Source organism: Artibeus jamaicensis, unplaced genomic scaffold, assembly GCF_021234435.1.
Source record: "Artibeus jamaicensis isolate MK-2021 breed Jamaican fruit bat unplaced genomic scaffold, CSHL_Jam_final scaffold_1019, whole genome shotgun sequence".
Taxonomy (NCBI): domain Eukaryota; kingdom Metazoa; phylum Chordata; class Mammalia; order Chiroptera; family Phyllostomidae; genus Artibeus; species Artibeus jamaicensis.
Window position 1 is genome coordinate 5,116,254 of NW_026522025.1, and position 15,713 is coordinate 5,131,966.

Genomic DNA, 15,713 nt, shown 5'->3' on the forward strand with positions numbered 1-15,713 from the left:
CCGCGACATGACTTGTGGGGAGGACGCAACCCAGTGGTGGGTTCACTGTACAGCCTAAGTACCCAGGAGCAGTTATTGTTGTTTAAGACCAAAATTACTCCTGGTAGGAAATTTCCTTATCATTTTGCTAAATATGTCATTTCTCTGTCATCCGTCAGAATGTGTTAGGTGGGGACAACCAGTGAAGTTTCCAAAATTGTATTTAGCTTTGGGTCCCTTAAGGAGAGAAAACACCCTTGCCCTGATGCCTTCATTTAACTAACACTCACTGAGCACCTATTGTGTGCAGGTACTAGATCAAAAGTGAGAACTAATCAGAAGAACATTTTTAAAGGCATTCGACTGGGTGTCTTTCAAGGGCCCTTCATGGTGTTCTTGCTTTGGGCCAGTCCATGGTTTAAATAAACCTCCCCACTGTGGGGCTGCAGGAATAGTTCTTGCTGAGCCCCACTGGAGGGGTGCAGCGGGTTAGAGCACGGGGTGTTTTGGTGGCTTTGAACTGAGGCTCCGGACAAGTTTGAGCAGTGAGCTGGCTCCCCGCACTGGAGGCGGGGCAGACCTGCTCCTGGAGGGCAGCTTCAGGCCTGGGGGTCTGCAGCTGCCTGCTCCCTCATCCGCCCACTGTGGTGCCCTGTCCAGAGGCAGATCCAGGAGGAGCCGCTGGATTCCCTGTCCAGCTCCATCCGCCAGTGGGCCATGGAGACCCTGACGCAGCTGAGGTGTCCACAGCCCCCTCCCCAACACCCTTCCCCTTTTCTTCTTCCCATGGGCTCTGCCTCTCTCTCCTGGGGCCTCTCTGCTGGGCCCCAACCCCACTCCCATGTCTCCTCCTCTCCCCCGGCCCCATCCCTGCCCGGGCTGCCTGCCCTCCGCACCCACTTCCCTCCTCCCCCCAGCTCCTCTCGCTGTTTGTGGATCTGAATCTCAGGCCCACCCCTGGCCCCAGCCCTGCGTTCATAGCTCCAGCCTCCGCCCAGGGGCCCCTCCCTTACCCCATGCCTTTGATTTCTGTCTCTTCGCCAGTCACACCAAGCCTGTCTTGGGTGTTCGAGAAAGGTCAGAGTTGGTGAGCACGTGTGCGAAGAGTGTGTTCTCCCTGCCCTCTCTGCAGGCCATGCAGGAGAAAGAGGAGGCCAAGGCCGAGACCATACAGGTAAGCAGCGCCCTCCCCGGCAGGTTCTCGGGCTGTCTAGGGTCCTCAGAGTGAGGCACAGTGCAGGGCTCCCAGCAGGGAGTGAGAGGGTGCTCAAGCCAATGGGCATTGAGCAATTTGCTGACCTTCTCTTGGCCTGAGAGGGATGTTTGGTGAATGAATGGATCTTCGGAATAGGGATCCGTCCCTCCTCTGGGGGGTTCTGTTTACTTCTGAGCCCTGACCTATGAGGGGGTGTGGGCAGATGCTGGCATGGCCAGAGGCGGGGCCTAGGTTGAGGGGAAGAGGGGTGAGGACTGGGCCACAAGGAAGGAGACCTGGGCGGAGGTCCAGAGAAGTAGAACCTCAAGGAGCCCACTCACACAAACATCTCTGAACCCCTGCAGTTGCCCAGGGAGGAAAGTCAGGGGTGACCCTCAGTGTGGGGTGTAGGGCCAGTGGGGGAAGTCAAGGGAGGGGCATTTCAGCTCAGCGTAAGGCTCATTCATTCATCCTTTCATTCATCTAATGTTAACTGAGGACCTACTCCAGAAGTACAGGGGTGAGATCCAGTAGGGGCAAGGGCAGGGGGAGAGAAACGTTATCAGGGAATCGTTCAATTAATGCAAAATTGCAACACTGGTAAATGTTGCAAACAATATGTACCTGGTGCTCTAAAGAGCCCAGAATGGAGGGCCCCGGCCTAGATGGGGGTCAGGGGTCATGGTGCCAGGGCTGAGAGGGTAAAGGAGAGCTAATTAGCTGAAGGGAGTGGGGCTGGCAGAAGGAAAAGCATGCCAGGTAGAGGCTTGCCCTGTTCAGCCTGCGCAGAGTCCTGAGGATGGAGAGAACAGGGTGCCTGAGGCAGCGTGGCTGGAGCCCAGGGTCAGGCGAGAGTGCTGGGAAGGGAGGCTGGAGAGCTGTGGAGGCAGACCCTGCGGCAGTATGAGGGCTCTGGGTCCCAGAGCTGCTGCACTGAGAGAAGACCCAAAGGAAGGGTAGGGAATCCTTGTTTGGTCAGGGCAAGACAGAAGACCTCTTGTAGTAACAGGTCCGGCCAGCAGAGGTCAGCGCTGCACAGTGATGGGCTACAGATGAGTGGGGAAGGAGGAGGTAATTGGAGAGTAGTGAGGTTTGCTTGGTGGTTGTGGTGTAATCCTAGTGTGAACAGACTCAGGAAACCTGAACAATAACAAAGTGAGAGGCAGACATGGGGAGCTGGCAGGACAAAAGAAGGCAGAGGAGAGAGAACCTTTCTGAGTGGCTCAAACCCACTGCTCAGCCTTGGGTCCCGGTAATGCCTGCACCTTCCTAAAACAATTCCCAGCCTGGTGTGGTTGGTGGGGGAGGAGCCTGGGCAGGGAAGAGATGGCTCCCGGAAGAGGCAACTGGAAAACTGATTTAGGTACAGCAGTAGCAATTAGAAAAGGAATCAGAGCACTTCCCTAGAGACAATAGTAAAAGTTTACCTAGCTCTTAGAGTTCTAGAGCATTTTCCCACCCACCTCTCATTTGTTGCTTCCTTGGCCTATGGTAGATTCTTAGCAAATGTTGGGTGTCTGCTTCCTTCCCCTGTAAGGGAAAAAGTGCAGGGATAATAATGCCTGATTTGTTGAATAGGAAATTGTAACCTGTGGAGGGGAAGTAGTGTGTCCAATATCATACACCAAGTTAGTCTCAGGTGTGGGAAGAGAAAGCAGCTTACAAGGGTCCGCAGGAGGGGTTGCCTGGGGCTGGGTCTGCTCCAGAGCCCCCTGGTGGCTTGGTCCTTCTCCTGTCCATAGACACTTTACCATCAGACCTTGGATGCTCTGCAGACACTGCTCAACGCTCTCTTTGTTGAGGACCCCACTCCTGCTGGGCTGAAGAGCATTTTGGAGGTGTGGGGACAGGGAGGAGAGGAAGGGTGGAGAAGAAAGGAGGATTGGCTCAGGAGCGGAGGTGGGGGTGGGGGTCGGACCCAGAAGGAGTGACTTGACTCCAGGATGTGATCTTGTGCCAGCCTTCTGTGTCCCTGTCCTTACAGGCCCTGCCCCAGACTCCTGCCTCTTCATTCTCTCCCTCTCTTCCATACTCCTGCCGTAGCTGTCCTCATATTTTTGCTCTCTTCATCCTTGCTCCTGTCTTTCTCTTTGAGCCTCATGATGCTCCATCTTGTATCTCTCTCCTCATTGACCATCCTCCCTCTGGACTTTGCAGTCCTTGTTCTCAGCTTCGGGACCCCATGACTCCCTATGTTCCAAGAAGAAGATGGCTTTTTGCTCTCCCCAGGAGCTGATCAGTGAAGGTTGGCCTGCCTGCCCAGGCAGTACAGGCTGGCGGCCAGTCTGTAGCTCTGAGTCTTACCTTTGTCCTCACAGCCCCTGGGGCCCTGGATGAACTCTGGAAAGGCCCATGAACGAGCACGTGCTGTGAGCAGCAATGTCTCTGTGTTGAACCACACGCTTCTCACCCGGCCTTTCTTTGTGAGTGGCCCCTGGGAGGCATGGGGGGCACTCTCAGGGATCCTGTGCATTTGTCCAGGCGGCCCTTACCATCCACCGAGGGCTCTGCTATTAGGAACAGACATCCCAGCTCATTCACCATTTACTGTGTAGCATTACTGAACCTATAAGACTCAATCCCTAAGATTACGACACAAACAGATGTCTTCAGGATTCCCTGCTCTGGGGCTTCTTCTGGGGAGACTCACGCTTCGCATCGGGGATCCTGATGAGAATATTGGCCGGGAGGCTCTGGAGGGCATCATCGTCCTCTACACCATCCTGGAGCTCCAAAAACGTAAGCCTGCAGCACCTCTGAAGCAAGGCTTCTGCGCGGCACTCAGCCAGGCACTGGACTGATGCACTGGCAATGAGGCACTGGTGGGAGACGGTGGAGGCCAGCCCAGGGTCTGATGGGGTCTGCAGAGGTCCAGAGACTTAGTCCCCACAGGACCAGGGAACAAAGGCTACAAACAAACCCATTTCAATATAAGTACCCTCCTATCTAAGCATTTCCTCATCTTTCCAGATTGATTTGTGACTCCCATTTCCACATTCCCGTGGAACAATGCACACCCAGGCATGATAGCCTGAACCTCTTATTTCCTGGTGTGTCTTCCCTGCTAGACTAAACTTCATTTGAGGGCAGGGCGAGGCTGTGTCTTGTTCACGGAGTCCCCAAGGGCTAGCCATGGGCCAGGCACATGGTGTGTGCTCAGCGAATATTTAGTGAGTGAGCTAAGAACAGATTCTATCTTATTAAAAATTTTTTATTTGTCTAATTAAAAAAAAGATTTTATTCATTTTTAGAGAGAGAGGAAGGGAGGAAGAAAAGGGGAGAGAAACATAAAAATGAAGAGAGATATATCAGTTGGTTGCCTCTTGTAGGTCCCCAGCTGGGGACCTGGCCCACAACCCAGGCATGTACCCTGACTGGGAATTGAACCAGCAACCTTTTGGTTTGCAGGCTGGCACTCTATCCACTGAACCACGCCAGCCAGGGCCATATTCTGTCTTAGAATCATAGTGGTTCACACCTGCAGGTGAAGAACATCCCTGGGATGTCTGGTGACGCAGCATGGGCGGACACAGCTACCCAGATGGCACTGCCCCAGAGGTGCACAGTGTCACCTGTTACTTGCGTCCTTCTTTTTTCATAGTCCCAACACTGCCCCAGACCAAGGGGCCTTGGCGTGTTGTTTAACCTTCCCTGGCCCTGGTGGCAGAATGTAGCAGGTACAACCCCTGGCTCCGCCCCTTCCCAGCTGTGTGAACTCAGGCAAGTCCTTTTCTTGTCCAGGTCTAGATTTATTCGTCTCTGAAAAAGGGTACAATAGCATATAACTCACACGCTTTCTGAAAGATTAAATGAGATCATATACATAAAGACACCAGCTCAGTACCACACATTATAGGCACTTGTCAAACAGAGTTTTCTTTTCTCCATGCCTGCAATGATGATCTTATTAGTTTCAGCCTTTTGGGATCTGACTTCTAGCATTTGGGACAAAGATTTGTCCCCTGGATGACTTCCCCTGCTGCCTGAGAGACGGGTGACAGTGACATAGTCATGTTTATCCTCAGCCTTAAGGTCAGGAAGAGTATAGACCAAATTAGTGTTGCTAGATGTAGGAAATAAAAAGGTACAACACTCACATAAATGTGAATTTCAGATAAACTATGAGTACTTTGGTTGAACGTATTATATATTTGAGATGTACTTTCACTAACAATGATTTGTTTACCTGACATTCCCATGTAACTGGTTATCCTGTATTTTATCCGGCAATGCTAGGGCAAACTGCTCTGTTAGATGCTCCAGGAGAAACATGGTTTGTCCAGGCCCCTGACTGCAGGAAGCAGCAAAATCAGGAGGAGAACCTGCATTTTGCTGAGTCCCGGCCTCAAGTCCTTCCCTTTACAAAAAGCCCACACACTTGGTCTGCGTGGTCCCTCCGCCTGATGGACCTGTCTCATGCCCATGTCTTACCTAACCTGGGAGATCCAGGTGGGACCCGGGCCAGGCCACAGCAAGGGCTCAGGAAATGCATCTGAAATGTGTTTCCTTCCACAGAAAACACAGAGCCCTCATGTGCCAGATACTATTCTAGGTGCTGGGACACAGCAGTGAAGGAATAAATATAAAGTTAAATAGTCCTCCCTGTTGAGCTTACCTTCTTGTTGTCAGGAGACGACACAATAAAAAAGTAATACCTATAGCAAGTCAGACAATGATGAGTCCGAAAGGAAAAAGAAGCAGAAAGAGGGCACTGGGAATGCCAGGGGTAGGGGGTGCCACACACCTCCCGGAATGGCAGAAATGAAACAGACTCTGCCGCACGCTGCTGAGATGTGAGGCCACCGGCACGCTCGCACACTGCGGGTGGCAGCACGCTGGTCTGCACTGTGGACGACCGTTGGTCAGTGTCCCCGGAAGCTGAACCTCTGCCTGCCCCGGGACACAGCGATTTCTCTCCTAGCTGTCCCCCTCACCAAGGTGTACGGGTATTCACCAAAAGGCAGGGACTAGACATACTGGAGTGTTGATAGCAGCACGATGCCTAGTAGCTGGGAACATCCCATATGTCCATTGGAAGTAGGACAGACACATAAACTGTAGTATATTCATACCATGGAAAATTACGTAGCACTGAGAATGAATGAAGCGGTGCTCCTTGTAACGGGGTCAATGGATCTCGCCCACACAATGTTGGGTGAAAGCCAGTCATCAAGGATAACATAGTGAGTGTGTCCATTCACAGAAGTCCGGCAGCAAGGCGATCTCGTCTGTGGGTGGAGAAGTCGGAACAGTGGTTGCGCCAGGTGGGGGAGGGGCAGGGTGGGCTGAAAGGGGGCCCAAGAGGGGCTTCTGGGGTGCTGAGAATGTTCTGTTCCTTGACCTAGCTGCCAGTTACCTGGATAAGTTGAGCGTTTGAAAATTCATTAAGCTGGTTACCTATGATTTATGCACTTCCCACGTCTACGTTTGACAAAAAGTTGTAAAGAAAGGGTGATCGGGCCTCACTGAGAAGGTCCTCTTCTTGCAGGAGCCAGGGATAAGAAAGAGATCAACAAGAAGGAACTGTATGAGAGCAGCAAGCGTTTCCTGGGGCCCTACAACCCCGCCAGCCCATGCCAGAGCATTCTGCGTGTGATCGCGGTGACTGCCTGCTGCCCATGGGCCCTGGGCCTTCCCGGGAATGGGGGAGAAGGACGGCACCAGCCTGCCCAATACCCTCGCCTCCCTTCCCATCTTTGCAGGAAGGCTTCCCTGGCCACATGGGCCACCTGAGGGCCCACAGCCCCTCTGGCCTGTGCCACCCCACTCCGAGGCCATGTCGCCCCTTGTTTTATAGGTCCTCCCCAGAGGCGCTGGGCTTTCCCTGCTGGTCTCTGTGTGCATCTGGCCGTGTCTGTGCATCTCTGTGTGGCTTGGAGTCCGTCCACGTGGGCCAGAACCCCTGTGCCTTTGTTTCAGGAATTTGGAGACTTCCTGGGGCCCCAGCAGGTAAAGGACCTGCTGCTGGCAGCACTGGAAGGGCTGAGAGGCAGCTCGGAGTCTTGGGCGAAAGACTCAGTGGAGATGATGCAGCTGGCCTCGGAGGTCACGGTCTGCTCCGTGCTGGAGTGGTACCGCCACAGGGCACTGGAGGTGGTAAGGCCCCTGGGAGCAGCGGCTGGGCTGGGAGACCCCACAGGGCCTGCTCATCCCTCAGGCAGCGGCGGTTGGGGGCTGAGTTCTAGGTGCTCCCAGCTTGCAGGTGAGAAAGGACTCACCCATCAGGTGTGGGGTGGAAGTGGGCAGTGAGACAGAGTAGCTGACTTTCAGGGAAGGAGCAGGCACTCTGCCCCCTCCCCATTTCTCTCCTGTGAGGGCCCCTCTGTCCTGTCACTCCTTTCCTCCTCCCATCTCCCTGCCCCCCCCCCTTCTCCATGGGCCCTCTGCCTGCTCACGGCTGCCCATTGTACTCCAGATCCCAGAAATCATGCAGGCTATCTACGTGCAGCTGAGCCACATCCAGGAGCCACGGGCCCGCGAGGTGGCCCTGCTGCCCATCTCTCTCCTGGCCACCTCCTTTATGACTGAGGTCGTTGTGGCCCTGCTCATGTGCCCCCTCCCGCTAGACAGGTACCAAGTGGGGGGGGTTGTCAGCCACTACATCTCAGTGTTGAAGCAGCCCCCCCCCGGCCTGGGGCTCTTCTACCCGGAGGAGCCCCTTGCCCTTCTAGAGGGCCCCTCTGCTATAATCTGTGGTGCTTACGCCAACCATTAAGCATTTCCCAAGCATTGCTAGCTGTGTTTGATCAGCATTAATAGCACAATAACCCCATTCTACAGATGAGGAAACTGAGGCTCAGGGGAAGTTTCTCACCCTAGGCTAGGCATCTACCGAGCCAGCAACAGAGTGAAGACCTAAACTCAGATCTGGCCAGCTCCAGCTCCAAGCCCAGAGCGCGTTCAGGACGCCACAGAAAGAAAGCCTGAGGACAGTCCCGACTCAGCCGCCAGCTGCTGTGTGGTCTTGGGTGGCCTGCTTGTCCTCTCTGGGCTTCAGTTCCCCCCACAGGCGAAAGGAGGAATTGCTGCTTTCCCACTCTAGATGGGTGGTTGTGACAGTAATGCAGCCAGCTATGCTGAGTTCCTGCCTGGGTCTGGGCCTGGGCCAGGGCCCAGGCAGGAGGACCCACCGTGCTCTCTGCCTTCAGGGAGCTGGGGGTCTGATGGGCAGAGGGGAGTGTGGCCAGATGGTGAGCTCATGGACAGATCCAGTGCGACTGCTCCAGCCTCCCAGCCCCAGAAGTGCTCCCACACCCAGAAAAAAAGCCAGAAAGCATGTGGTCCACATTTTTTTTTTAAATTTAAAGTTTTATTTAGACAGAGGGGCAGGGAGGGAGAAAGAGAGGGAGAGAAATTAATGTGTGGTTGCGTCCTGAGCACTCCCCTATTGGGGACCTGGCCCACAACCCAGGCATGTGCCCTGACTGGGAATCGAACCAGCCACCCTTTGGTTTGTAGCCCGGTGCTCAGTCCACTGAGCCACACCAGCCAGGGCTGGATAAAAACAGAGAGTGTGTGTTCCACATCTTAAGATGGTTGGTTAAGAATGAATGTCAAAGAATTGTGCAGAGCTATGCAGGTGGGGTGTGCTTCTACTAAGGAGAGTTGGCATCATTCATAGAAGCCAAGGACATCAGTGGTGAGGGCTGGGGTGCCGCATCTCTGTCCTCCCACCTGCAAGTATTTAAACCATGTGACTGCACTGCCCACCAGAGGGTTTTCTTCTTGGAGCCACTAACCATTCAGGCTGTCAAGGCTGCAGGGGCCTCAGAGTTGCTCAGGAGATAGGACAGGAAGGTGTCAGGGGCTCCTCTTTGCAGGAGACCTTGCAGCAGCCCACAGAGCTAGCTCCTCTTTGCAGGAGACCTTGGAGCAGCCCTTGGAGATAGTCAGACAGAGCCGGAACCAAATTTAAGGAGGCCCTCTCTCTCAGGGGATAAGCCTGTGCTTGTATGAGCCTGAGAGTGAGAGACTCCTTAAATTTTGTGCCCTGGATGCTTCACTCTCCTTATCCTAGTATTGGCCCTGGTTCCAAGAGCTGGTCCCTGGGGCCTCTCAGGTGAGAGGTTCAGAAGCTGCCCTGGCTTAGATGGTTCAGGCCTCACAGGAACTAGTATTTCTTATATCAAATTACTCTATAGACTTTGCTTCCAGGGTCCCCACAGGGACATGCCCAGTCACCCCAGGAAGCTCAATGCTGCAATGTCCCCATCGGTTCTTATAGTTAATTTATAATTCCTCCCAGCCCAGATGCAATTTACCAATTGGGTCATTTTTACCATAAATGATATTACCCTAGCAACACAGTTGACATACTCTCTTTGTCAGGTTTCCAGGGAACAGAGCTGGAAAGTTAATGGGAGGGTCAAACAGCTCATGCGGGAGGGGAGAGGGTCGGGTTAACCTTATAGTGCGCCGGCCCGTCAGAGTGCCCGCAGGCCCCTGCCGCCTGTGCAGCTGCCTTCCCCGGCCTGGTGTGCTGCCTTCTGAGGGACAGGAGCATGGGCTCCTTGATATTACGTGACAGGTGCAGGATCCAGGACCCAAAGGGCTCCTGGGCCTAGGGGAAGGGGCACAGGCTTTGGGACATCAGACCGAGTCGCTTCTTGACAATACAACTCATTAGATGTGCCGTTTCAGCCTAGTGATCTCACCTCTCTAAGCCTCAACTCTGCATCTGTGAAATGGAAATAACGACCCGCCTCCAGGGTCATTGTGAGACTTCAGTGACCTTGGGTGTCTTAAATATCTGTTCATATCTGTATCCCCAGAGATTTGCATAGTGCCTGGCAGACATCAGTTGCTCAATATTTGCAGAAGTAATAAATTGCATGTAAAGCACCTGGCATAATACCAGGAAAATAAATAGGTTTTTCTATCACTGTTAGCCCCCTGCCTCATAGGGAGTGTTTTCTAGACCATCCCAGAAATTTGCTAGGACACACATGGACACCAGAGGGAGGCAGGGTTGGCCCCCTGGCCTGGTCCCCACTAACCACCTTCCCCCTGAACTCCCAGCAATGGAGCGGAGATGTGGAGGCAGCTGATACTGCGCAAGCCCAGCTGCGATGTCCGAGAACTCCTGGACCTGCTTCTGAACAGCCTGAAGGAGAAGCCTGTCACCAAGAAGGGCAGGGCCTCCATCGTGCCCCTAGCGGTGAGCCCCTCTCCCCTTCCCCCTCCTGCTGGGCTCAACACACCCAGTTTCTGGTGCACTGCTCTGCTAGCCGGGAGTTGTGTGGCCTTGGGTTCATCTCTGTCTGTCGGCTCCTGACTGTGACCCATGATGCAACAGCACTGCTCCTCACACTTCCATCAGCAGCCTGGAATAGTAAACGGCTAACGTTTACTTGGCACATGGTAGATATTCAAAATTTTTGAACAGATATAATCAACAATTATTTATTGAGCATCTACTCTGTGCCAATCATACTCATAAGTTCTGGGGACTCTGAAGGAGGGAAGCAAATAACCAGAGATGTGGGGAAGGGAGGAGCAGATGGGGTTATCCTCTGCAGAGGACGGTGCTCCTGCTCAGCAACAGTCCCCGGTTCGCCCAAGGGCACTCGGCCAGTGAGTGGTGGTGCGGGGACCCAGACCCAGATCTCTGGCCTCCAAACCCCGTGCTTTGCCATCAGGCCTCTGTGCCTCTCTCCCCCAGCACCGAGTTCTGTGAATGAGGTGCCAGCCCCCTGCCCTTCCCGACGTGGGCATTCGTTGACTCCTCCAGCATGTTCTCCAGTCACCCTTTGGTGCTCCTTGTTCGACAAGCCTAGTTTGCGCACAGAAGCAGCCTGGACTCATTCTTAGCACGTGGTAATAATAAACCCTCTGAGCAAGACTAAGCCAAGAGCAGAGCTTTGGGGCACATCACCAGAGACTCTTCTCTCCACCACAGACTGTTTTCTTTGGACACAGTCTTTAGTTTGGGCCGTGGAGAAGAGTGAAGGCTTTGAGTCCGGGGGACTCATCGTAGCTCTGCCACTGCCTCTCTGACCTCATGCAGCCACTTTCCCCTCTTTAGCCTTCTGCTTAGGCCTGTACAGTGAGCAGCGATAACCCCTGCCTGGCTGTCTTACCTGCAGAGGAGAGTGAGGGAGGGCACGGGAGAGGGGTTCCCACGCTGTGCATCAAAAAGACGTGCCATTTATTGTGCTCACCCAGCCCGCAGTTTGTCACTTATGTCCACGGGAACAAGCCACGTGCTCTTTCACTTCACAGTTAAATGGGCCAGCTGTGTGGTGGCACGAATTTCAACCATTTCTTGAGAAGCCTTCTCCCTTCTCCGTCATTCAACTGTCCCCACACCTGTGGGGCCAGCTGGACAAGGAGCATAACCTCACTTTATGGAGGGTGGTGACTCTGAGGGGCAGGAGTGGTGGAACCAGAATGAGCCATCAGGTCTTGTGACCCCAGCCCATCACTGCCCCCTCCCTGCCCCCACATGGTCCTGCCAGTTGGAGAGGACTTGGTGGGCCAAGTGTGAGGGCGGGCCCAGGCCAGGGCCAGAGTGGAATGTAGGCAGAGAAGCTGCAGTGTCGGGGAGGTGAGTGCAAACTGGGTGCTTGGGAACCTGGTGGGACAAATGCCGGCAAAGCCAGATTCCCGGGACTCGGGAGGGCTGGTGCGGGGGGAAGGTGGGTGAGGCAGGTGGACATGGAGTCCAGGCCGAGTCCTCCCTGGCTCCTGCTCAAGCCTGGGATGCAGGCTTGAACCCAGGCTTTGGCCCACAGGGAGGCAGCGAGGACAGCCTAGCTTCATGGCCCAAAGTAGAGAGCCGTCAGGTGCCCTCTGCAGTCTGTGAGCCTGTGGTGCAAAAGAGGAAGAGGCCGGGCCCACTACTGCCATCTCTGAGACCCTAGGTTCAAGACCCAGCTCTGCCCCCCAGGGGCTAGGCCGCTCTGGGCAAGTCCAGTCACCCCTCTGAGCTTGTCTCCTCACTGGCACAGTGGGATTAAGACGACCACCATGACATGACCTTCCAGGGGTGTGTCCACGCCAGAGAGACAGGCTTTTGTAACTGCTCTGGCGCAGGGCTCACCCACAGAGCCAGGAGCCAGGGTAGGGAGTGGGAGTGGAGGGGGACCTGGGCTTTGAGTAGAGCAAAGATCCAGGTCTGACCTCAGAGAGAAGAGGTCCCTCCCCTCCCCTCCCCTCCCCTCCCAGGGATGCTGTGAGACTGGGTCAGGACTTCCCACACACCCCTCCTTTGCCCCCAGGCAGCCAGCGGACTCTGTGAGCTCCTGTCAGTCAACAGCTGCCTGGGCCGAGTGAGGCGCATCTACCCCCAGCTGCTCCTGGCCCTGCTCATTCAGGTCCATTACCATATCGGCCTCAACCTGTCTGGCCGCGTGGGCTCCTGCAAGGATGCCAAGAAGGACGCAAGGCCCTCTGCCTTCATACCTGTGCGGTATGCTCTTGCCATCCCTGGCTCAGGGGTTGCCAGCCTGCAAGGGCCTTTGGGAAAGTCTTTAGGGCCATCGACCAATGGAAAGTAGCTGTGAGACTGGAAGAGAAAACAGAAGCACACTTTTATGAGAGCAAGTCATTTGTTCAACCACTGGTGGTGAGCCTTGCTGTGTGTTGCACTCTGCTCAGGCGAGTCCGCTGGGCTGCAGGAGAGAATCAGCCTTCCACCTGGGGGTTTATCTAAGACCCAGCCATCTGACTTTAAATTATTAGTCAGAGTAGGTAATGTACACAGATGATAAAAAGCTCAGAAGACCTTAAAAGTGACTTTCCTTTCCTCCTCTTTCGAGTTACCCTCCCCAGAAGGATGGAGTCCTTCCGCACCCTCCCGGAGCCGGGGCCGGAGCCGGTGCACTGAGATAAGCGCGCATGCTCATTTCTCTGTTTACATACCAACGGGATTGTGAACTTTACACGGTCACACATTTTTGCTTTTAGTATACACTATATCTTGGAGATCATTATACATAAAGTTGGTCATTATTTTTAACAGCCGCATAATACTTCCATGCAAAAACTTTCAATACAGCATAATTTATTTCAGCAGGTATGCTCTTAATCTAAGCACTCTGCACTTCTTCACAATGACGCGTGATGCTGCCCTGCTTTGCTTGTTCGCATGTCCGTCTGCGCGTCTGCACGGTTGTATCCGTAGGAGGAGTTCCTGGCCGTAGGATGGTGCGCGGAAGGGTTTCCAAACCCAAACAGTAAGGTGGGACGGGAACGTGTGGTGGAAAGTGTTCCTCACCAGGGAAGTGGTCAAAGTGGAATTGAAATGCATCCTAAAGCCACAGAGTTGCCAAATTGCCCCCCACAAGGGCACTGTGGCCCGTAGTGTGTGAGCGTCCATCTCCTCACGTTGACCAGCACAGTGTGGTAGAGAACATTTACACCTTTGCCAATCTGAAAACTGGAAAAAAAGGTATTTTGCTGCAATTTGAGTTTGCATTTCTCTTATCATGAGTGAAGTTGAGGTTGAGATGCTATTTGTGTTTTCTGTGAGCCACCTGTTCTTGCCCTTTGCCCAATTTGATACAAAACTGTTGGGAATTTTCTTAATTATTCATAAAAGCTCTTTGTATATAAGGACATTACTCTTTGTCATTAGTATTCTAATTTGTTACTTGACCTGCAACCATTTTATTGTTTTGTTTCATCTTGTTTTTGCCTTTCAGAAATTTTAAATTTATGTAGTTTGTTACAATTTGTTAGCTTTTTCCTTTTTGGCTCCTATTGTGTGTTATGCCCACACAGGTGCACTTTGAGGGGCATAGGTGGGCAATTGTGCAGCTGGGCTTGGATCTGAGTCATGGTTCCATCAGTTGGTGGTTTGTACTTCAGGTAAACTAATTTAATCTCTTGGTGGCTTGGTCCCCTTGCTTATCAAACGGGGTGACTCCTACATGCAGGTGTGTGGTGAGGCCTGAACAGGATGGTGCTCACAGAGGACACTGGTGCTCATTCCCCTGGCACTCACGGGTGCTACCATGAGGGTGTTGCCCCTCGCGGGTGGGCTTGAGGGAAAACAAAATCACAGGGAGGTGGAGGGGGCACTGGACGAGGAGGAAGAGGAACATGTCACAGAGGCGTTCTCGGCTGTTGAGTGAAGGTGTGAACTCCTGGCACGGAGGGCTCCACTCAGCTGAGGCTGGCATCTCGGAGCTGGGAGGGAGCGTCCCCCTTACCCCCGCCTCGCGGGATTTGGTTTCCGAGACAGAAAAGCCAGAGGTGGGCCAGTGCCACCCTGAAGGGGACCAGAAAAGCCACAGATGCTACCTGGGTGGAGCGAGCTGAATGGTGGCTCCCAAAAGATATGTGCACCTCTGGGACCTCTGACTGTGACCTTGTTCGACAAAAGAGTCTTTGAAGATATTATTGAGGATCTTGAGATAAGGTCATCCTGGACTAACCAGGTGTGTCCTAAATCCAATGACAAGTGTCCATATAAGAAGAGGAAAAGACACCCACAGAGAGGAAGGCACGTAAGGGAGGCAGAGACTGGAGTGCTGCGGCCACATGCCAAGGACACCATGAGTCCCCAGAAGCAGCGAGAGACAGGACGGACTCTCTCCTAGACCTTCACGGGGAGCTTGGCCCTGCTGACACCTGGAGTTTGGGTTTCCGGTGTCCAGAACGGAGAGAATACGTTCCTGTTGTTTCAAGCCACAGAGCATGTGGTGATTCGTTGGGGCGGCTGCAGGAAACTGAGACACGAGGGCGTGGACCCGAGTCACTGGTGCTTCGGCCTCCGGCGATGCAATGGGAAAGCTCCACTGAGAGCTCCGAGTGCTCAGAGGCCTTCACACCGCGTGAGGAGGGGCGGGTGGGCACGATGCGTGTGGGCACCAGCCCCGTCACACAGACTTGGGTTTGCGGGGGGAGGGAGGGAGTGTCCTGCTGGACTGGACACCGCAGGTGCAGCTTGACAGTGCGTCCTGTCCGGATTTGAAGCAGCTCGGGGCCGGAGCCTTGCTCCCTACCCTGGCACCCCCCTACCCCCACCCGCCCCAGTGCGGAACAGGGGGCTCCGCTTGCTGGGGAAGCCAAGCCCTCCCCATGAAGGTGAAGTTTGCAGAGTGGGTGTTGGGGGAGCCGAAGGAAATGCACCCCCACCCTGCAGCTTTCTCCCAGTGGTGCATCTCTGCCTTTTTACAAAGCAGCACAGGCTGGCCTCCTACAGGCTTCTACAGGAGCATCTTTGGGAGTGAGGTGGGGAGGAAGGGAGACGGGGAAGATTGTTCCAGTTAAACTTTGGAGCCTTATCGAGACAGTGGTGAGATGGGAGAAGACAAACTACAAATGACGCAGCTCTGTGTTCGGAGGTTTTGGCCTAAACCTGCATTCCTCATTGGCCGCAGGGATGACTGTCTGAAACCTCTGAGTCACGTCGTTTCCTGTGGAGCTTCTGAGTCCCAAGGTCAACGCTGTCCCCAACCCAATGAATGAGAAGGTGACCAAGTACCAGCAGAGACAGAGACACGTAACCAGAGCACACGCAGGTGGCTCATTCTGTTTTAGTTGAAGGTGGGGGCCGAGTGAGGACGGTGGACGGGCGAGTCGGGAAGGCTGA

At 54.0% G+C, this 15,713-nt stretch overlaps 1 protein-coding gene across 1 annotated transcript in view; it reads left to right on the forward strand.

Annotated features, from left to right (window-relative positions):
- The window catches only part of MROH7 (maestro heat like repeat family member 7), a 39,317-nt gene that overhangs the window by 7,897 nt on the left and 15,707 nt on the right, over positions 1–15,713 (forward strand). The window contains exons 4-13 of the mRNA XM_037162050.2: positions 640–719; positions 1,024–1,153; positions 2,917–3,012; positions 3,493–3,597; positions 3,778–3,913; positions 6,663–6,775; positions 7,094–7,270; positions 7,590–7,744; positions 10,193–10,331; positions 12,394–12,584. Coding sequence (XP_037017945.2) covers positions 640–719; positions 1,024–1,153; positions 2,917–3,012; positions 3,493–3,597; positions 3,778–3,913; positions 6,663–6,775; positions 7,094–7,270; positions 7,590–7,744; positions 10,193–10,331; positions 12,394–12,584 — 1,322 coding nt within the window. The remainder of the gene's footprint in view (positions 1–639; positions 720–1,023; positions 1,154–2,916; positions 3,013–3,492; positions 3,598–3,777; positions 3,914–6,662; positions 6,776–7,093; positions 7,271–7,589; positions 7,745–10,192; positions 10,332–12,393; positions 12,585–15,713) is intronic.